Source organism: Ochotona curzoniae, unplaced genomic scaffold (assembly GCF_017591425.1).
Source record: "Ochotona curzoniae isolate NIBS_2020 unplaced genomic scaffold, NIBS_Ocur_1.0 scaffold_3223, whole genome shotgun sequence".
NCBI lineage: Eukaryota > Metazoa > Chordata > Mammalia > Lagomorpha > Ochotonidae > Ochotona > Ochotona curzoniae.
In genome coordinates, this window is record NW_024467108.1 from 1005367 (window position 1) to 1024266 (window position 18900).

Below are 18900 nucleotides of genomic sequence, written 5' to 3' on the forward strand. Positions count from 1 at the left end.
ATTTCCTGTCTGGTTTTAAGCTTTCCTGGTATTTCTCTATCTATTCTAATTTTTTAAAGGGGGGGCCTTCAGAGCGATGCTGATGGTCATTGCAAGAGAGGGTGGGGATCCAAAGCTGGAACTAAGTAAGGACCAGAAAAGGCTCCTCTCCCTAGTTCCTAAGGAATTTTGGTGAGGATCTGAGAGTCCTCAGGATTGGATATAAGCCTCCTCCTGTCCACCTGCTCTACTCTGGGTCTCCCCTGCTCTGTGCTTCTGACCTCCTGTTAAGAGGTTGTCAGGATCACTCTTGATTCCCCCATATGACTTTGTAGTTTTACTATTGTCTAATACTGATTCGAGTCTATTGCCTATGAATTACTTGTTATGTTCCTGATAGGTGCAATGAGGTGATTAGAGAGACATTCCACCGGGCCTTGTCACACAGCAGGAAACTCCTCATAGCCTTGTCAACAGGAGAGCCATCCTAATCACACTCTGCCCCTTTTGCCCCCTGCTTGAACCATTTGTCCCAACTGCATGGCTTCCCTTAGAGTAATGCTCAGTCCAATGTTAACTGAATAATGTATAGTATGATTCATAATAGCTAAGATATGGAAAATACCTAAAAGTCTATAGATAGAAGAGTAGACAAAGAATTTTTTCTGTCTACCATGGACATGAGATATTATTCAGTTTTATAAAGGAAAAAACTCATATTATTCTCAATACCATGATGAATTGAAGGAAATTATGCTCAGTAAATTAAGACAAAGAAAGAGAAATGATGGACATTAGTTGTATGTGGAAGTTTACAGAAACAGGAAATGTATGGTAATTGCTATAGGCTGAGGACTGAGAGATTGGTCATGAGTAAAGCATCCAATTTTGAGCGTGTTCAGCTATCTAAGGTCCAACATAGCAGCCACATGTAATAATAATAGTGTGCTATGTACAAGGACACCAGTATGTTTTGAACACAAATACACATGTCAATTTTAAGAAGTGATGAGTGTGTCAGTTGGACTGAATTTATAAATCATTGCGAAAGTAAAATGTTACTAAAATATCAGTTTGCAGGGCCAGCATGGTAGCCTAGCTGCTAAAGTCTTTCTTCTGCACAAGCTGGGATCCCATATGGGCTGGGAGCTGGTTCAAAACCTGGAAGCCCTGCTTCCTATACAGCCCCCTGCTTGTAGTTTGGAAAAGCAGTCAAGAATAGCCCAGAGTCTTGGTACCCTGTACCCATGAGGGAGACTCAAAAGAGACTCCTGGCTCCTGGATTCAGATTGGCACAGCTCTGGCTATTGAGGCTGCTTGAATGAATGAATCAACAGATGGAAGATATTCCTCTCTGTATATCTGACTTTCAAATAAAAATACAATAAATCTTTAAAAACAAGCAAACAAACAAAAACATCAGGTTGCATACCTTCAATATACATGATGGTTTCATTTGTTGATTACACCTCAATAAGGTTAGGAAATCTTGTCGGAACAATTATATATATTTATGAAAAAGTATGAATCTAGACATGGATTATACACTACTTCCAAAATGGATAATAGACCTATATAAAAATCATCAATGTAGAAATTATAGTGAAAAATGGAGGAATAAAAATAATGAAAAATCAAAATAAAGAATATGGTTATATTGGTGAAAAAAAAACTTTTGGAGTACATGAATAGCTATTGCTGTTTATAACATTTAATTTCCATGAATGTCTTGAAGTTTTCTCAGATTTGTGAACTTGTCCTAGGCTGATAAATAAAATCAGGTTTTTTTTTGTTTTGTTTTGTTTTTTTTTTTTACAACTATATGACCACACTTGTATTTCTCTTCTTTGATTTCCAAAATTTGAGATTTACATTGATTGGCATTTGAATAGTAAAAGGCTCTGCATTATCTTTGCAAAAATGTCACCTTATTTCATATATTTGGCATCAATAATGTTGAGGGTCCCAAGGCTTTGGGCCATCCTCTACTGATTTGCAGGTCACAAGCAAGAAGCTGGAAAGGAAATAGAGCAGCAGGAACAGAAACCAGTGCCCATATGGGATCCCAAACCATGCAAGGCAGGGATTTAGCTTCTGGACCACTGCTCTGGGTCTAACTTTATTATTGACTTTCATGACTTCTACACATCTAAACAAGACTTTTTTTTTTAAGTTTCTTATTTGGAAGGAATGGGAATGAGGGAGAGAGAGAAGCTTTCTGCTGAATTATTGTAAAAATGGCTCTGACAGGTCAAAGCCAGAAACCAAAAGCACCTCCCAAACATGTGCCAAGCATCCAGGTCCTTGGGCCATCTTACATTGCCTTCCCAAGTACATTAGTAGGAAGCTGGATTTGAAACAGAGAAGCCAAGAATAAAATTGGGTCTGTGATATGAGAAGTTGGCATAGGCAGCAATGGCTTAACCTGTTGGATTGCAACTTTGCCCAGTCTTGTTTTATATATTTTTTAGCAATGATTTTATTTATTTGAAGGGAAAAAATGAAAGAATGTGAAGAGACATAAAGATCAACAAATCTTTTAAAATAAGTTCTTTCTGCTATATTTTTCTAAATATAACAAGAGTAAATTTCCTATAGTTGAAAGATACAATTCTAAGAATAATGGTACTCTCCCCCGAAACTGTTTTCTTTCATCTGTTGTAAATTAAATTTTTAAGAATACTTTGAATTGACTTCATAGTCACAGGCTTAATGCTTCACTAAATAGAGTTCAACACATGACATGTACACAGATCACTCTTCAGGCTCCCCAGCTATCAGGGACATACAAATGATAACCACATTTTAGAGTCCACTTAACTCCAGTGAGACTGGTCTACATTAACAACTCTACTAACAACACCTGTTGGCATGGATGTGGGGAGAAAGCTATCCTCCTTCAATGTTGGTAGAGTGTAGGTTACAACCATTATGGAAATCAGCATGGAGAGTGCTTAGAAAATTGCAAATAAGCCTGCCGTGTGACCCAGCTATCCTGCACATTGGGATATATCCAAAGGAAAAGAAAACTGCATAAAGAAGGGGATCTATAATTCTATATTTACAGCAGCACAACCTACAACAACAAAGACATGGAAACAACCCAGATGTCCATCCAAAGAGGAGTGGTTAAAGAAACTGGTGCAGCTCATCCATGGAATATTACTCAGCCATTGAAAAGAATAAAATTATACCATTTGCAACTAGATGGTCCCAACTAGAGACCATCATGCTCAGTGAAATAAGTCAATCCCAAAAGGACAAATATCATATGTTCTCTGATATAAGGCAGCCATCATGAAAATTTTAAGATCAATAACCCTTTCCATAGTGCTTTTGTGCATACCATGTCTTTTGAAGTTTTTGCTTTCATTTTCATTTCTTTCAATAGTTTCTTTTCTCTAATCGAATAGTGTCATAATTCCTTCAACAAAAGTGCAATTGCAGTTCTTCTTGCAATTATGAAATCAGGATAATAAACATTAATCTTTCCTTAAGTATTCATCATTTCTTTGTGCTGTGCACCTTCAGCAAATATCTCTTATTTCATCATAAAATATTTATCAAGTTTTGGTCATATTTTGTTACTTTGTACTGGCATTGATCACTAGAATCTATCCATCCGATATAAGTGTATATGCTACATTCCACTCAGCTTTCTTTATGGAGACTTTTCAAAAGGATGCACAGAGTTTAAATTGGAAAAAGAAAATGATTTCAGAATCCAATGTATTTAAAAATTAGGTTGCTAAACAATTGATGTACTCATCTTAGATTTGTAGATGTAACAAAATTTAATTATAAAGAATGTAAATAGCATACCAAAATGAATATCATTAATATTTATTAAAAATTTTCCATGGAAAAGAATTGCTGTTATTTCAAAAGGTAGAAAACAGGAATAAAACAAAACTATAGAACAAAAAGATATAATTTCAAGTATCCTCCAATATAATTTACACTGAAACAAGAAATAAGATTACGGGCATAAGATTAAGATAATTGGCTTCCGAACTACTTGAGACAGATTCTGCCAAAATGAATTTATGTTTAAAAAACAAAGCTTTAATTTTTAGGTATTTTCTTGTTTGGGAAGAAAAGACTCACCACTCGGTCACGAATCTGCTTGGTCTTGACACCATACACTAGAGGATTGACAGTGGGGGGAACTATAAGGTATACACTTGCAAAAATAATATGCACACTTGGAGGTACTTTCTTACCAATGCGGTGAGTTAGAAAACTAAACAGTGCTGGTGTATAGGTAACAAGAATAGTGCAGATGTGAGCAGCACAGGTACCCAGGGCTTTAGAGCGAGCATTCTGGGAAGACAGCCGGAAGACTTCCTGTAGGATTTTGATGTAAGATGCCGCTATGAGCCCCAAGTCCAATATCATCACTGATAAGGCCACAGAGATTCCGTATGCTCTATTGACAAGGGTGTTGGCACTGGCCAACTTCACCACAGCCATGTGTTCACAGTAGGCATGATTGATGACATACTTGGTGAAATAAGGCAACCTGTTGATGAGGAGAGGACAGGGCAAAACCATGAGTGTAGCTCGAATCACACCAGCTAGACACATTTTAACGACCATTGATGTTGTGAGGATGGTTGTGTATCGCAAAGGGATGCAAATAGCTATATAGCGATCGAAGGCCATGGTGACTAACAGAGCTGACTCCATAATGCAAAATGTGTGGATAAAATACAGTTGTGCTAGGCAGATGTTAAAGTCAGTGCTATGAGCATCAAACCAGAAGATGCCAAGCATCTTGGGGGCTGTGGAAGAAGCAAGGGCCATATCATTCACTGCCAGCATGCACAAGAAGAAATACATGGGTTGGTGGAGGCTTGGCTCTATCTTCACAGTAACAATGATTACACAGTTCCCCAAAAGAGTCAAGATAAATAGAAGGCAGACAGGAATACCAATCCAAGCATGAATATCTTGCAAACCAGGAATACCAACGAGGAAGAAAGATGAAACATGATAGTATGTGGTATTGCTTGCCATGTCAAAACTGGAGAAGTTGTAAGGTTAGTGCAAAGTAGCCAAGGAAATGTCCTATAAACTGGAGAATGGTAATGTGATTCTTCCATAGCCCTGTGTGGAAGGAACACAGACATACTCATTATGTGAACTGAAGTGCTGACTCATCCCTTAATTCTCAGAAAATCCTCAGGTAAGCCTTTTCACCACCTGGCAAGAAGGTTAAATTTCTTGAGTCCAGATTTTTTCCTGGATTTTGAAATGTGGTTCAACTTGTTCCTCTTACGACAGTGGTTAGTGATAGGATCACCTTCTCTATGTGTTGGGATTCTGGTTCATCTTCAGGAAACAAAGATAGAATATGAAAACAAAATGTAAACACATACATTTGTTAACATGTGTCCCAATGTACAATATTTTCAGCAATACTTCCATCATTAGAAATCATAACTAAAAAATACAGAATAATATCTGATGTTAAAACCTTTAAACAAGGCTTATTAAAAACAAACGTGGCGAATACTTAACTATCAATCAAAGATGTACTTTTCCACAATTGTCAAAGCTGAAATTACAACATGTAAAGTTCTTAAATGGTGCCTTTTTATTTTAAAGATTTATTTATTTATTCAAAAGTCAGATATACAGAGAGGAGGAGAGATAGAGAGGAAGATCTTCCGTCCGATGATTCACTCCCCAAGTGAGCGCAACGGCCGATGCTATGCCAAGAGATAGGAACTTCTTCCGGATCTCCCACACAGGTGCAGAGGGCCAAAGCTTTGGGCTATCCTCGACTGCTTTTCCAGGCCACAAACAGGGAGCTGTATGGGAAGTGGAGCTGCTGGGATTAGAACCGGCACCCATATGGAATCCCGGTGTGTCCAAGGTGAGGACTTTAGCCACTAGGCCACGCTGCCAGGCCCTTAAAAGGTGTTTTAAAAACCTAGAAACGGACAACACTCCATTCCACAAAATACAGTAGAAAATTTTCTAGTAAATGAGCAGAGAGGATCAGTTTTACAGACAGAAATTATAACAAATAAATAAAATAAATGTCTATAAAAGCAGAAATAAAGGAGGCAGTCATTCCCTTGTAAAGTAAAGATGAGCAGACAGAAATATCAAGGTAACTAATTCATCAACCCTAGGTTATCTCAGGTTACCTTTTTTGTGTGTGTGTAAAGACTTAGGTGTTTTATGATAATTGAAAAGTGGCCTATTTGGGAAGTTTGGCTGCCATCATCCTTAATTTCAAACAACCGTTTAGTTTTGGTTGCTGAATTTTAACAAGAGGTTAAAAAAAAAAAGCTATTCAGTCTCAACCTAGAATTAACATTTTGAACATATGGTCCCCTGTTGATGATGATTTTTATTCATAGCTTTTGTCAGCATTTTAATTTAACATCTTAAATCTGACTGATATGGGAGCAAAAATGTTGTTTCTTTTGAAAAATAACTTTGGTACCCGCATTCTATTATTAAATACACGTTGTGCTGGGAGTATCCACTGTGTTTTCTGGTAGGAAATGACAAAGTGCTAATAGGTAATAAAACACTTTTAAAAATTAAGAGAATAAGTTTCCAGTTTTCTCAGAAATTTAAAATTGTAAACATTACCACATAGTACATGAATCCTGTGACCCCCCAAAGAGAAATAAAAACTTGTTCCCAAAGCTACAAATATTGAACATCAAAACACAGAAACAATTAAATTACAAACTTCTCTTTGCAAACCTTTAATCATTTTCCGTTTGAAGATGTGGTTGGCCAAGTTCCAGTGTTTATTCCGCTTCTAACAAAAACAAATCCGTGAGAGACTAATGTAGATTGAGTACTGTACTAAATGGGGAATTGTTGCTGCAAGAAGAGAATTAATGCACTTGGAGACACTTGGATTTCAAAAAGGAAGATATGCTTAACATCAATTACTCCTTTGTTAATTTCAAGTATTTAAAATATCTTTTTTCCAATAAAATTTTCTGTAAGATTACAACTTGTCTAATCTAATTAAGGAGGAAACTTTCACTCTAGTAAGAATCAGCATCCAGGTGTGAGATGCAAAGGAATTTGCTTAGAATGTCCCCAGATTTTGATCTGCAGTTATATTTTAACCATTTCTCAGAAAATCTTCTGTCTGACATGTGCTAAGCTCATCTTGAATGAAACTCTAAGGATATCCATTTGTATCTGTAAGACGACTGAATTTTGTAACCAGACTATATGCCCTTTTATGAGGGACTCATTTTCATAATTCTGTAGCTTACTCTTGACACAATTATCTCACTGATTCCTGAACTATATAAATACCTTAATCTTTTGCATGTGCTGACACTGACATTCTGCTCATTTCTGAATCAGTCAGGAAAACTCCTTGCCTGGAATCTATCATTTCTGAGTAATTGACTCAATTAGAGTGCCATAGAATTTTCTGTGCAGCCATTTTTTTAGTGAGCAACACTTTCACAATGTGAGCTGCAACAGCAGTACTTCATTGTTCCCTGAATTAGAATCAAACAGCACTTCCATTCTCGTTCATCTGCTCTTATTTTGTTGGTATTAATAACAGTTATTCAGACATAAAAGCAGTAAATCTCAGATTATCACTGTTTATGTAATTCCACTACTTTGTATTTATTTATTGTTTTTCGAAGTGATCTGTGATTGGCCAGTTCTATTCAAGTCCTTACCTTGTGCGCTGTTCCTACTCGGGTAGCGTCCATCTGACTGTGAGCACTACAAGGAGGGTGCTGGGTCTTCCATGGCGTTCTTAGAGAGGATTCAATGATTTTACACATCTTCTACAATTCCCTTATGATTGCCACAAATGCTTGATCTTGTTACCACAACCACTGATCCTCCTGGGGTTGTCAGTCAGCTCACCCTTTACTCATTTCAACTGCTTTGGTGCAATATGCTGTGTTTCCAGTGTAACAAAAATAGAAACCATTCTGTAGCTGAACCTAACCAGATTAGTGCATGAAGCATAAGAAACTGTATGTGTGTGTGTGCGTGTGTGTGTGTGTGTGTGTGTGTAAATGTATATCCTCTAGGCTAAAAGGGTCCTCTTCTCTACCAAGTCATATTATTCAAATGACTGTGTCTCTTATAAATGTGTAATATCATTTATGTATTTATAAGTTTCACTTACAGTTTACTTCCACCTGCTTTGTCTTAAACACTATGCTACAATCCATGATGCACTGAGAATGGTAAGTCTTAAAAGTTGTCCTCCACAGATCTTCAAATATTCATCTATCACTGCATTATCTCTGCCAGTCTATAGCTATGAAAATGACTTATGCTAATGACAGGGTTTGCCACTGGAGCCATGGATCTCTGTTCAAGTTGACCTTTATGGTTACTTTATAATGGGCAGTTCTGGTGCAAAAGTCTCAGGCTTGGAAGGTACATGGGTCTCTTAGGAGACACAGGCAAAAGATAACTGGGTGGGGACTAGATAAATTGCAGGAGCAATGTCCCTGTGAAACAGCCATATTAATACTGCAAATTCCCCAGAGCTGCAGCTAATGCTCATCTACTTTTTCTTTAGATCACAGACTTGAGAGACTGTCCCATGGTTTAGCTATTTGAGAGATAGCCAATGAAGCATGTGGTTCTCTGAGAAAATCCGTGAAAACAGCAAATAAACTTTGTGTTGCCAAACCATCTGAAACTTAGGAAAATGATGTGCCAAACTCTAGCTCCCGAATGACTATATTTGAATCCTTACTCATGACCAGAAATAAGTCAAGTCGTTTGCAAATGTAAAGATGCTCATGATTTCTAATTATCTTTGTTCTCCTTTTTGACTGGCAGCATGCTCCTGATGCACAACTTCTGTGAATCCAGTCATGCAGGTGTCCTTTCATCCATCACACCCACCCAGATGCCCTCCTAGTCTCAAATGTATTTAGTTTCAGAGTACTATCCATGTATTGATAATGATCGTGGCTGAATCTGTCTTTCTACAGCATTACTGATCATGTTTTTTCATTTCCAAATATCCTTGTTATTATTAGGCTTTCTGTGTTTTCAGATGTTAATGGGCATTTAAAGCAGAGTTTTAGTTTGTACCTCTCTCATCAGAGTTTGAACTTCTGTCCTAAGTGGCCTTTGCAGAACATTTATTTTTAAATTTGCACTTTTGTTAATGTAAGGATTGCAGATCCAAGGCATTTAATAGAGATGGTTCCAAGAAAACACTGCTGCTAACACCCCAGTCTCTTCCCTGCCTTCTCTCCTTTTCCTCTCCACAGTTCTTGAAGCTTTTGTTGAAACCCCACTCTTTAGTCTCAGGCTTCATTAACCAAAAATTATAATATTCAGCAAGCAATAGGCAAAAAGACCTCAGGATCAAATTTCCACTGGAGTACAAATATGGGTTAAAAACCACAATCCTTTCCCAAAATAACAATTTCATTTTTACACTTTTTTTTGGTCTGTGTTCTAAATTATGTGTCATAAAGAAAACAAGTGACAAATGTCATGATTTAAGAGGCAGTTTACATATATATAACAAAAATAAACTAATAGTTAACCTCAGTCTCACATGGTTTTAAAAATAACCAAACTTCATTGTGTCTTCCCTGATAGTTGTACTGGCTTATGTCCGGCACCAGCAGTGGTCTTTCCCCTTACATCCTCAACAATGTTCAGGATTTTTATAGTTTCTTAGGTGATAGGCAGTCTACCTGGGCGCATTTACCTTGTGTCTAACTAACTTGAACAGTGTTCCATGTGCCTGTTATCCATTTGTATTTTATTCTATGAAAATGGCTTGTTGATGCCCTTCACTGGTTCCATAATATTGTACTGTATTGTATTTGCTAATTTTCTTGAGCTTTTTCTATATCCTGCTGCTGAAGACCAGCTCCAGCTGACTTCAGAGTTTGCACAAGGTGTATGGAATCAGATATAATGAAGACATGGACCATTACTTGATAATCATAATGGACAACTTAAAAATCTGCATTCTTTATTTATACAGCAATCATCACACACTTATATATAAACATCCAAATATTTCATTTTTACTTCATGGTTAAAAGAATGATTTAAAAATAAATCTAGAAAACCAGTATAATCATTTTACTTCAAAGAAAACATTCTCAGCAAGCCATTACTCTTTCAGACCTGCAATTACCTGAAACCTGACTGAGGACAGGAACTCCATGGTTGGCAGAACACGTGGTCACATAGTGAGAGGTGATTTACTTATATCCAAAATCAATGTTAACTAAACTTAATATTATTTTAAAAAATAAAGAATATTTTAAAAAATAAGAATATAAAATTAAGAATAAAGTTTATAAATGAAAGAAATTTATAAAGGCATATATCATAATTCGTATAAAGTGTTAAAACCAAATATACACTAACTACCATCACCTTCACCGAGTACTGATTCAATTGTTTTGTTCTTTTGTTCAAGGACTGTGGGAAGAATCAGAACAGCTCAGCTGTTCTATGAATGGAAGCCCTTCACAAGAAATGTACCTGTTTCTTTTGAAACCACTTTCTTTCCTTAAGTATAAGTGCCAATATATGGCAGAAGTTTCAAATCACAACATTTATCTCCCTTTTTGAAGATGTCCCATACATTTTCTACTTTTTGTGTTTGGGAAGCCAAAATGCTTGTGTCATTACGTGTGATGAGGCAGTTCAAGGCTGCATATAAATAAACTCTTTGTGACTACATACTTGCCTTCTAAGATACTATCAGGCCATTTCTTAAGGAGAAAATTACACATAACAGGGTAAAATCAAGGACAAAAGTGGGCACATAATAAGACATTTGGGAACAGTGTGGGCTTAATTGTACTGTTGTATTATTTTGGTTAATGCACTTTTACCATAACATGATTGATACCAGTTACAGAAACAATTTCACATTAGCAGAAAAACAACAACACTCTCAAAAAGTTCAAAGAAATTTCAAATAGGTGATCGAATGTCCGTACAATTAGGTTAGGCAATAATGAGGTAATTAGAGAGACATTTCAGCGGGCCTTGCCACACAACCAGAAACTTCTGTAACCTTCCCAAGAGGAGAGACAACCCCTTTGCACCTTCGCAATGCCTGCCCCAACTGCATAGTTGTATATGCATCCTGTATATTAAGCTTTTATCAACTGCATAATGTGCAAAAAATATTTTATTGCACTCTGTCAGTTAGTTCTTCACTTTTTTCATGTTTTCCTTTGCAGTGCTGAAGCTTCTGAGCTTGATAAATCCCATCCCATTTGTTTACTTTTGCTTTAGTTTCCTGTTATTTCTGGGGTCTCTCCAAACAAGGCTTTACTCCTGCTTATATGCTCCATATTGCAAGTCCAAATTCTTCTATGAGATCCCTCTTCAACAGGGACTTCTGAATTTCTGGAGCCAGACTGCATGATGGCAGAAGACCCTGACACACCCTACACACATCGTTACACAGCCACAGGATTCCCAGGCACAGAGCTCAGGGATCCACTCAGTGCCTTGCAAGCCACTCTGTCCATGGAGCAAGCCACCTGCCTGACACAAGTCACCTGCTCCATCTGAGCAGGTGGTATTGTGCTTCAATGAGGAGAGGAGAGGAGAGGAGAGGAGAGGAGAGGAGAGGAGAGGAGAGGAGAGGAGAGGAGAGGAGAGGAGAGGAGAGGGGAGGAGAGGGGAGGGGATGGGAGGAGAGGGGAGGAGAGGGGAGGGGAGGGGAGGAGAGGAGAGGAGACGAAGGAGAGGGGAGGGGAGGGGAGGGGAGGGGAGCAACAGACCTCTCCCTTCCCATTGTGGAGCTAAGTGGGTACCCTCACCTCTATCAACTCTACAATCCAAACTCAAAGTCCCCAGAGAGCACAGCTTTATTCCCACACAAAATGAGCAGTGGTGTGAAGGCTGTTCAAGGTTCCTCTAGCTCCCTGCAAGAAGGCATCCCTCCCAGGCACATGCCAAGCATCCTGATTGCTGCATTTATACATTGGCTCAGTCTTTGCTGTTCCATGGGGTCTCTCTCCTGTGGCATTTCCATTGAAATCTCTCTTATTCTGTGCCCCCTCCACCACCGGAGATGTGTTCCCACCTCTGCTGTTCTGATTTCTTCCTGTGGTGGGATCAATATTTTACTTTCTTTTTTTTCCCTTTTAATCCTAGTTAGCCATCTTGAATCCCCTATACAATTGGTGAACTTTCATGAAAGATACTATGAAACAGAATTTTTTAATTCCTTCCTATTTCCAGTGGTATTAAAATATATTAAGTTGTTGCTTCTTTTCTCAGGAATATCATATTTTAATCATCTCCATCATCTATTCTTTATAAAAATCTTTCTGTATGTTAGTATTATTCATATTAGATAACAACTTTTTATCTTACATCATAATGAAAGATCAGTGCCCCAAAATTGTGGTAAACACATAGGAATAACAATATAATTCAGCAATAATATACTCAAGGAACCCAAACAGGAAACAAATGAAAACATAATGTGTCACGCATGTACACTAAATATGAACAAAACTCATTATCATTTTAACGTCATATAATCTAACAAAATGTTTTACAAGTGTATAAAATGTAGTTTAACAAAATATTATATTTGCAGATCACTGATATACATGTATGCTACTTTTTATTTTATTTATTTTTTAAGGATTTATTTGTTTTTATTGCAAAGTCAAATATACAGAGAGGAGGAAAGACAGAGAGAAAGATCTTCCCTCTGATGATTCAGTCCCCACGTGACCACAAAGCCTGGTGTTGTGCTGTTTTAAGCTGGGAGCCAGGAGCTCTTTCAGGTCCCCAACACAGGTGTAGGTTCCCAAGGCTTTAGGCTGTCCTTGACTGCTTTCCCAGGCCACAAGCAAGGCGCTGGATGCAAAGCGGGACAGCTGGGCTTAGAACCAGTGCCTATATGGGATCCTGGCTCATTCAAGTTGAGGACTTCAGGCACTAGGCCACCGTGCTGGGCCCTACTTTTTATTTTTAAAATTAATTCCGTTATGCAACAGGAACATGCATTATTTGTCTCCCAGTGTCTGTTTTCTTCACTCAGCATAATGTCTTCTATTGGTAAGAATTTCATGCAAATGGTACAATTGCATATTTTAATAAAAGTTTTTTTTTTCAGTTTTGTTGCAAAGGCATATCACAGAGAGAAGGAGAGACAGATGGAAAGGTGTTTTATCCAGTGCTTCTCTCCCAAATGTCTGCAATGTTAGAGCTGAGCTGTTCCAAACCCAGGAGCTTCTTCACATTTTGCCTTGCAGGTACAGGGTTCCAAGGCTTTGGGGCATCCTCTGCAGCTTTCCCAGAGAACAAACATAGAGCTGGGTGGGAAGCAGAGCAGCTGAGACATGCACCAAAGCCCAAATGGGGTTCCAGTACTTCAAAGGAAAGGATTTAGCCATTGCAACATCACACTGTGCCCAGAATTTTATATTTTTATAGCTGAATAACATCATACTACATAAATGTATGACCTTTGCTTCAACCATTCGTCTGATAATGGATAATTGGTTGATTCCACATTTGAGCTAATACGCTAATATAAATGTGGTTAAGCAGGTATCTTTGATACACTGTGTTTTAGTAATTTTTTACTCATTTTGCTCTTTGATGTCAGAACAACTGAAGTACATAAATCGATCATGCACAAGTAAATGAGTAATAATTCAGTTCTTAAATTTTATTTCATTTGGTAACTTTTTCATATGTTTGTCTATCAACTACTGCTCTTCATTTCTTCCTATCATGGCTCATGTTGACTGATTTTAATTAGAACATCAACATGTTGGGAATTAAAATTATTCCCCATTTCTACCTCTTGAATGACATAATCTGTTCTCTGTGTTCTTGCACTATTTCTTTATTTATGCATCTGCTCAACTGTGTGGACGCTTAACACGTTTAAAAGGACTTAGTGAAAAGGCAGAGCACAAGAAAAAATAATTTCAGAAATTTTTTCTCCAAAATAACTCATATTTTGCTTCAATGTTTATACATTTTTCACAATATCTCATACTAGAAAGTGACATACAGACAGAAGTTCCAGTAGAAATTGCTTAAACAACTTGAGAATATTGCTATGTTGTATCCTTCCTTGTAATTACCTAGAATCAAATACTCCTTCTTTAGTTTTATCTCAAACAGCTCTGAGTGGTAGCCAGGCAGAATCGCTGGCTTTATATGAAGAGATGAACAACAGAATAAAAAGTAATTGCAATTCTTAATAAAATAGCTTTTTTCCTTTTTCCTGAATATGCAATGTAGATATATAAAAGACACAACATTGGACAGCACACAGGGTTTTACTTTGTCTTTATTGTTACTTTTATGAGACAGTTCTGTTAGTACAGGGGTTCCCCCTCCATTAACCTCTTCCTTCCACTCCATTTTCCCCAACACATGCCATTTCCTTTTGTGCTTGCTACTTAGAAATGACTTAAATTTTTGAGGAGATAGTAGTGATCATGGGGATTTTTCTGAGCAGAGCATTTTTAAGACATGGTCGCGGATTTGTTTGGTCTTAACTCCGTAGACAATGGGGTTGAGAAAAGGGGGAACCAACAGGTAAAGACTTGACAGGAGAATATGCACATATGGTGGTATATGCGAACCAAACCGATGTGTGAAGAAGGAGAAGAAGGCCAGAAGGTAGAATTGTAAGAAGACACAAATGTGAGCAATGCAGGTATTGAAGGCCTTGAGCCGTGCCTCTTTCTGGGGCAGTTGAAACACAGTGATAAAGATTTGGAGATAAGACAAAGTGATAAAGATTATGTCAAACCCTAGGATGGTGAAGGCAACAAACAGCCCATATGTCTTGTTGACACGAACATCTTCAGCTGCCAGTTTCACAATGGCCATGTGCTCACAATAAGAGTGGGCAATGATGGTGGTTTTGTACAACTTGAGACGATATTTGATGAGAAGCAGGGATGGTGCTATGAGAATAATGGGCCTGAGTGTCACAGCAACACCAATGGAAGTCAAGAGTTGTTGTGAGAAGAAAGTAGCATGTCTCAAGGGGTTGCAAATGGCCACATAGCGATCGAGGGCCATAGCCAGCAAGACTCCTGATTCAATTGCCTGGAATGAGTGAATGAGCCCCATTTGTAGCAGACAGGCATCAAAATAAATCTCTGTCAAATTAAACCAGAAGATACCCAACATTTTTGGAAGAATACAAGTGCTGAGTGCAACGTCTGTGGCTGCCAACATGGCTAGGAAAATATACATGGGCAGATGGAGGCTGTTTTCAATTTTGATTATGACTATGATTAAGGAATTCCCAAACACAGCAATGATGTACATGACACAGAATGGAAGCCCAATCCAACACTGCACTGACTCCAGGCCGGGAATCCCAATTAGAGTGAACACAGAAGGCATGAAGATGGATGAATTAAACACGAGCATGCTGATTTCATGAGTCGTATCAAGCAGTTTAATTGTTGTCTTATCTTCCATTGCTTATGATGATATTTCTTAAAATAATAAAGTATATTTATTTTACCATCACAATCTTCAGTTAGAGTGAAAATGAATCATTTTTTTCTTATTTATCTCTGCAACTCCTAATTTTCTATTTCCTTGTCCTAAAGTCATTCAGAGGTTTGTTCCTGATTCTCTATTTCTATAAGTCTAAGTAATTTTTGTGAGCTAAACAAAAAGGACTGTATGACTTCTTTGTAGTCAGGACTGTTGATCACACAAATTCCTTTACCTTGTGTTTGCTGCTATTCTTCTGTTCTCTCTTGTAACCTACGAATTGGACTGAAGATCAATCTATTCATGAAGCGTGCTCCATCTGTGATACACAAAAGAAGATTCACCATGGTAACAGCACACTGAATTTGATCTAACTCAGAAGACTAGTTGATGGAAAGCTTATGCCTTTTACAGCTCACTGGCGTATTTTCTCAGGCTAGTTTGCCTATGGTGTAATTCCTCCCTAACTATGACTCTCTCAGAGGTCTTTCAGTCTACTTGTTCAAAGCTCAGTTTGCTTCTGTTTTTCATCCCCAAATACCAGCCAAATGTTTCATACCTCTTCTGGTCCTTTCACAGTTGTTTTCTCTCAGCAGTGTTTTGAGCACACTCTACATTTCTATACCCTAGAATGTGTACATCACTTGTTTTTAACATGGAATGTCAGCATATGCTCTCCTTTTTCTATCAATTAAAAAAAACTGTAATGCTTCATGTAGAATAAAAAATTAAGAGAAAAAGATCCATATGTATATATTTATATATACACTCGTTGTCACCTTCATCATTTTGAACAATCACTTCTGCTTTTCTATCTGAAATAGCCTAGACTACTCAATGATGCTTAACTTTTTCCATAGCTTGCATTACGGTTCACCTTTGATCCACTTGAAGTGCAATGATGGCACTGCCCATGAAAGCCCAGTGTAGTTGTTCATAGAACTCTCTCCTACTTTCTAGCTCTTCAAAGCAAGACACTGTAGTCTTTCTGAGCCCTCTTTTTCTGCCTCCAAGGAAGTTGTGTCAGAATAAATAGGCTTTGCCTTTTCATCCACTAATGTTCACAGTGTTTTCTGCCTGATTAACTGAAAACTGTACTTACCACACCCAAAAGAATAAATAGATGCCCCAAGAACTTATCAAATATAAAGCAATTTACAAAACACATTCTGGTTTTTGTTTTTTTGGTTTTTTGTTTTTAGTAATTGCAAACCTCAGTGTCTGAAACCATTTGAAGAAGGTATAAAGTAGACAAACCCTGAAAAGATGCACTAAATCAACAAATTAAATAGAAAAATCTCAGCCATATCTCCGGTCTGTGCTAAATGTAAAAATGTATTCAGCTGACATTTTGTCTCTCCCATATGAAAGGGCACTAACAATGCATCCCAGGCCAAGCGCAGTAACATGTATTCCTTCCCATTCTGAGTTTCATTATTCTAGAAAATCTTAGCAAATTCACAATGTGTGAACCTAGATCCTACTCATTTTATAGATTAATATGACTATCCAAAAATTATGAAGCAAGTATGTGACCATTTTCATGTTTATGTAACAAATGTTATTTGCCATATTAACATATATTGCTATTATTACTCTTTAATGAATATGAAAACAATGAAATGTAATAGGCAATCCCTAATCACAACATATTGACCCATGAAAAAATAAGATAATTTATGTTTGTGGAGATTTTACAAGTTCATTAAGTAGAATATAAAATACATATCATAGTATAATTAAATTAGCAGGTCATCTTTTAAAAAGCCAAAGAGCTTAGTGAGTTTGTACTTATCGACATTCTATTTAATATCACTCTTCATTAAAAGTTTAATAGAGATAATATAGAATAAGTTTCTTGAAAGTTCTTCAAAGCTAAAACTATGAGAAAACATATTTGTACATGATGAGAGGAAAAGGGGTAAAAAATCAATGAAATAAAAATCATACTTAGTAAAAATGATGGAAAGTATTCTTTTGGTCACAAAATTAGTAAGATTGTGTTAAGACAGCAATTACCTTTCCTTTTTGATCTATTCATGCGAGCCACACAAAACTTTCCAGTTACTACAGTCAAAAACATATTGTGGTATTGCTAAATGTTCCTGGTGTGTGTGGAAGAGCGTGTTACGGCACTTAGATAATCATTGGTTTGATATCATGCATAAATATTGGGCTGAGGTAGGGACTGGGGACATAGTTCGTGGAGGACAGCATTGTGGTATTATGGGTAAAGCCACAACCTGTGATGTCTTTACCCTTATGGGAGACAGATCATGTGTGGCTGGAAAAGCAGCAGCGAATGGCCTACGTAAGATACCTGGATAAAGCTTCTGGCATCTCCCATTCACTGGTCACTGAGTTCAGGTGTGAAGAACCAGTGCACATAGTCTCTGTCTCTCTCTCTCTTTCTCTCTCTCTCATCTCCTATTACTTTGTACTTCAAATAGGCAAAATGCAATGGTGATTTTGACACAATTCTGTGAATATGCAAAAGCATTTTAAAAAATGAATTCCTAGGCAAATATATACAAAATGTGTTCCTGAAAGCCATGAGGTTTAAATGAGAAGTTACAGTTTTTATGCAGAGATGTGGTACGATATGCTTGCTCTTTAAAAATCTAATCTGAACAAACTTGGTCAGTGATGTAAGGACTGAAATCCAGGTAACAGAAAGATACTGATATGAAATCTTTGCTAATTTCCAGGTAAGAATTCAGAAAATAATGTCAATAGCAAGAAGGCAGTATCTGTGGGACTCACTTCCAGGACCCAAGGAAAACTGAGGCAAATGAGACTAACTACAGGTTTATAAATGAGAAGTAGTGCACTGCTGGACATCAAGTAACAGCCTTATGTGAAAAAAAATATACCATGTTTCTAAGAGAGAAGAAAGATTTCTGTAATGACTGTCATTTCTGGGTGAGCTAACCATTCTGGAAACTTCAGTTTTTGTGTGAATATACTCTAAGTCATATGGTTTCCCAGACTACAACTGCAACTTCATATAATTCTCCAGTTCTGAAAGTTTAAAAGAATTCAGGGTCAGAGTCCTGATCAGAGCTAAATCATGCTCCTTAAAATTTCAAGGATCTGTTATTCTCCGTAGCATTTCTGAAGCTCACCATTGAATGTCTGTTTTGATCTTCAAATAGTAGAGAATGCCACTTTCTGAAATAGCTCCCACATTGCAACTTTGCACTAATACCTGACAGATTCTCATTTCATTTTTACCTCCTCTTAATTTCTCGTAATAGACCAAGATTTGCATTGTAATAATAATGTTTTAAAGAACCTGAAACAATCTATAAATCCAGATACAGAATCCAACATTGATTATTTGTGGTTGCTTAAGCCTGTTTTAAAACTGAAGTCCTTCGGCCAGGCATGATAGTGTAGTGGTTAAAGTCCTCACCTTGCATGTGCTGGAATCCCATGTGGGCACCAGTTCTAATC

At 37.3% G+C, this 18900-nt stretch overlaps 2 protein-coding genes across 2 annotated transcripts; both read right to left on the bottom strand.

Annotated features, from left to right (window-relative positions):
* Window positions 1-4044: 4044 nt before the first annotated feature.
* LOC121145518 (putative olfactory receptor 52P1) lies at window positions 4045-4998 on the bottom strand. Its single transcript, XM_040964421.1, has one exon. It carries the CDS (start codon window positions 4996-4998, stop codon window positions 4045-4047), a length of 954 nt encoding a protein of 317 aa, XP_040820355.1.
* Window positions 4999-14421: 9423 nt separating this feature from the next.
* On the bottom strand, window positions 14422-15372 carry LOC121145282 (olfactory receptor 52A5-like). Its single transcript, XM_040964011.1, has one exon. It carries the CDS (start codon window positions 15370-15372, stop codon window positions 14422-14424), a length of 951 nt encoding a protein of 316 aa, XP_040819945.1.
* Between the last annotated feature and the right edge of the window lie 3528 nt (window positions 15373-18900).

Excerpts from the sequence above, each read along its gene's own strand:
- LOC121145518 (XM_040964421.1), bottom strand. The coding sequence starts at position 4,998 with ATGGCAAGCAATACCACATACTATCATGTTTCATCTTTCTTCCTCGTT.
- LOC121145282 (XM_040964011.1), bottom strand. The coding sequence starts at position 15,372 with ATGCTCGTGTTTAATTCATCCATCTTCATGCCTTCTGTGTTCACTCTA.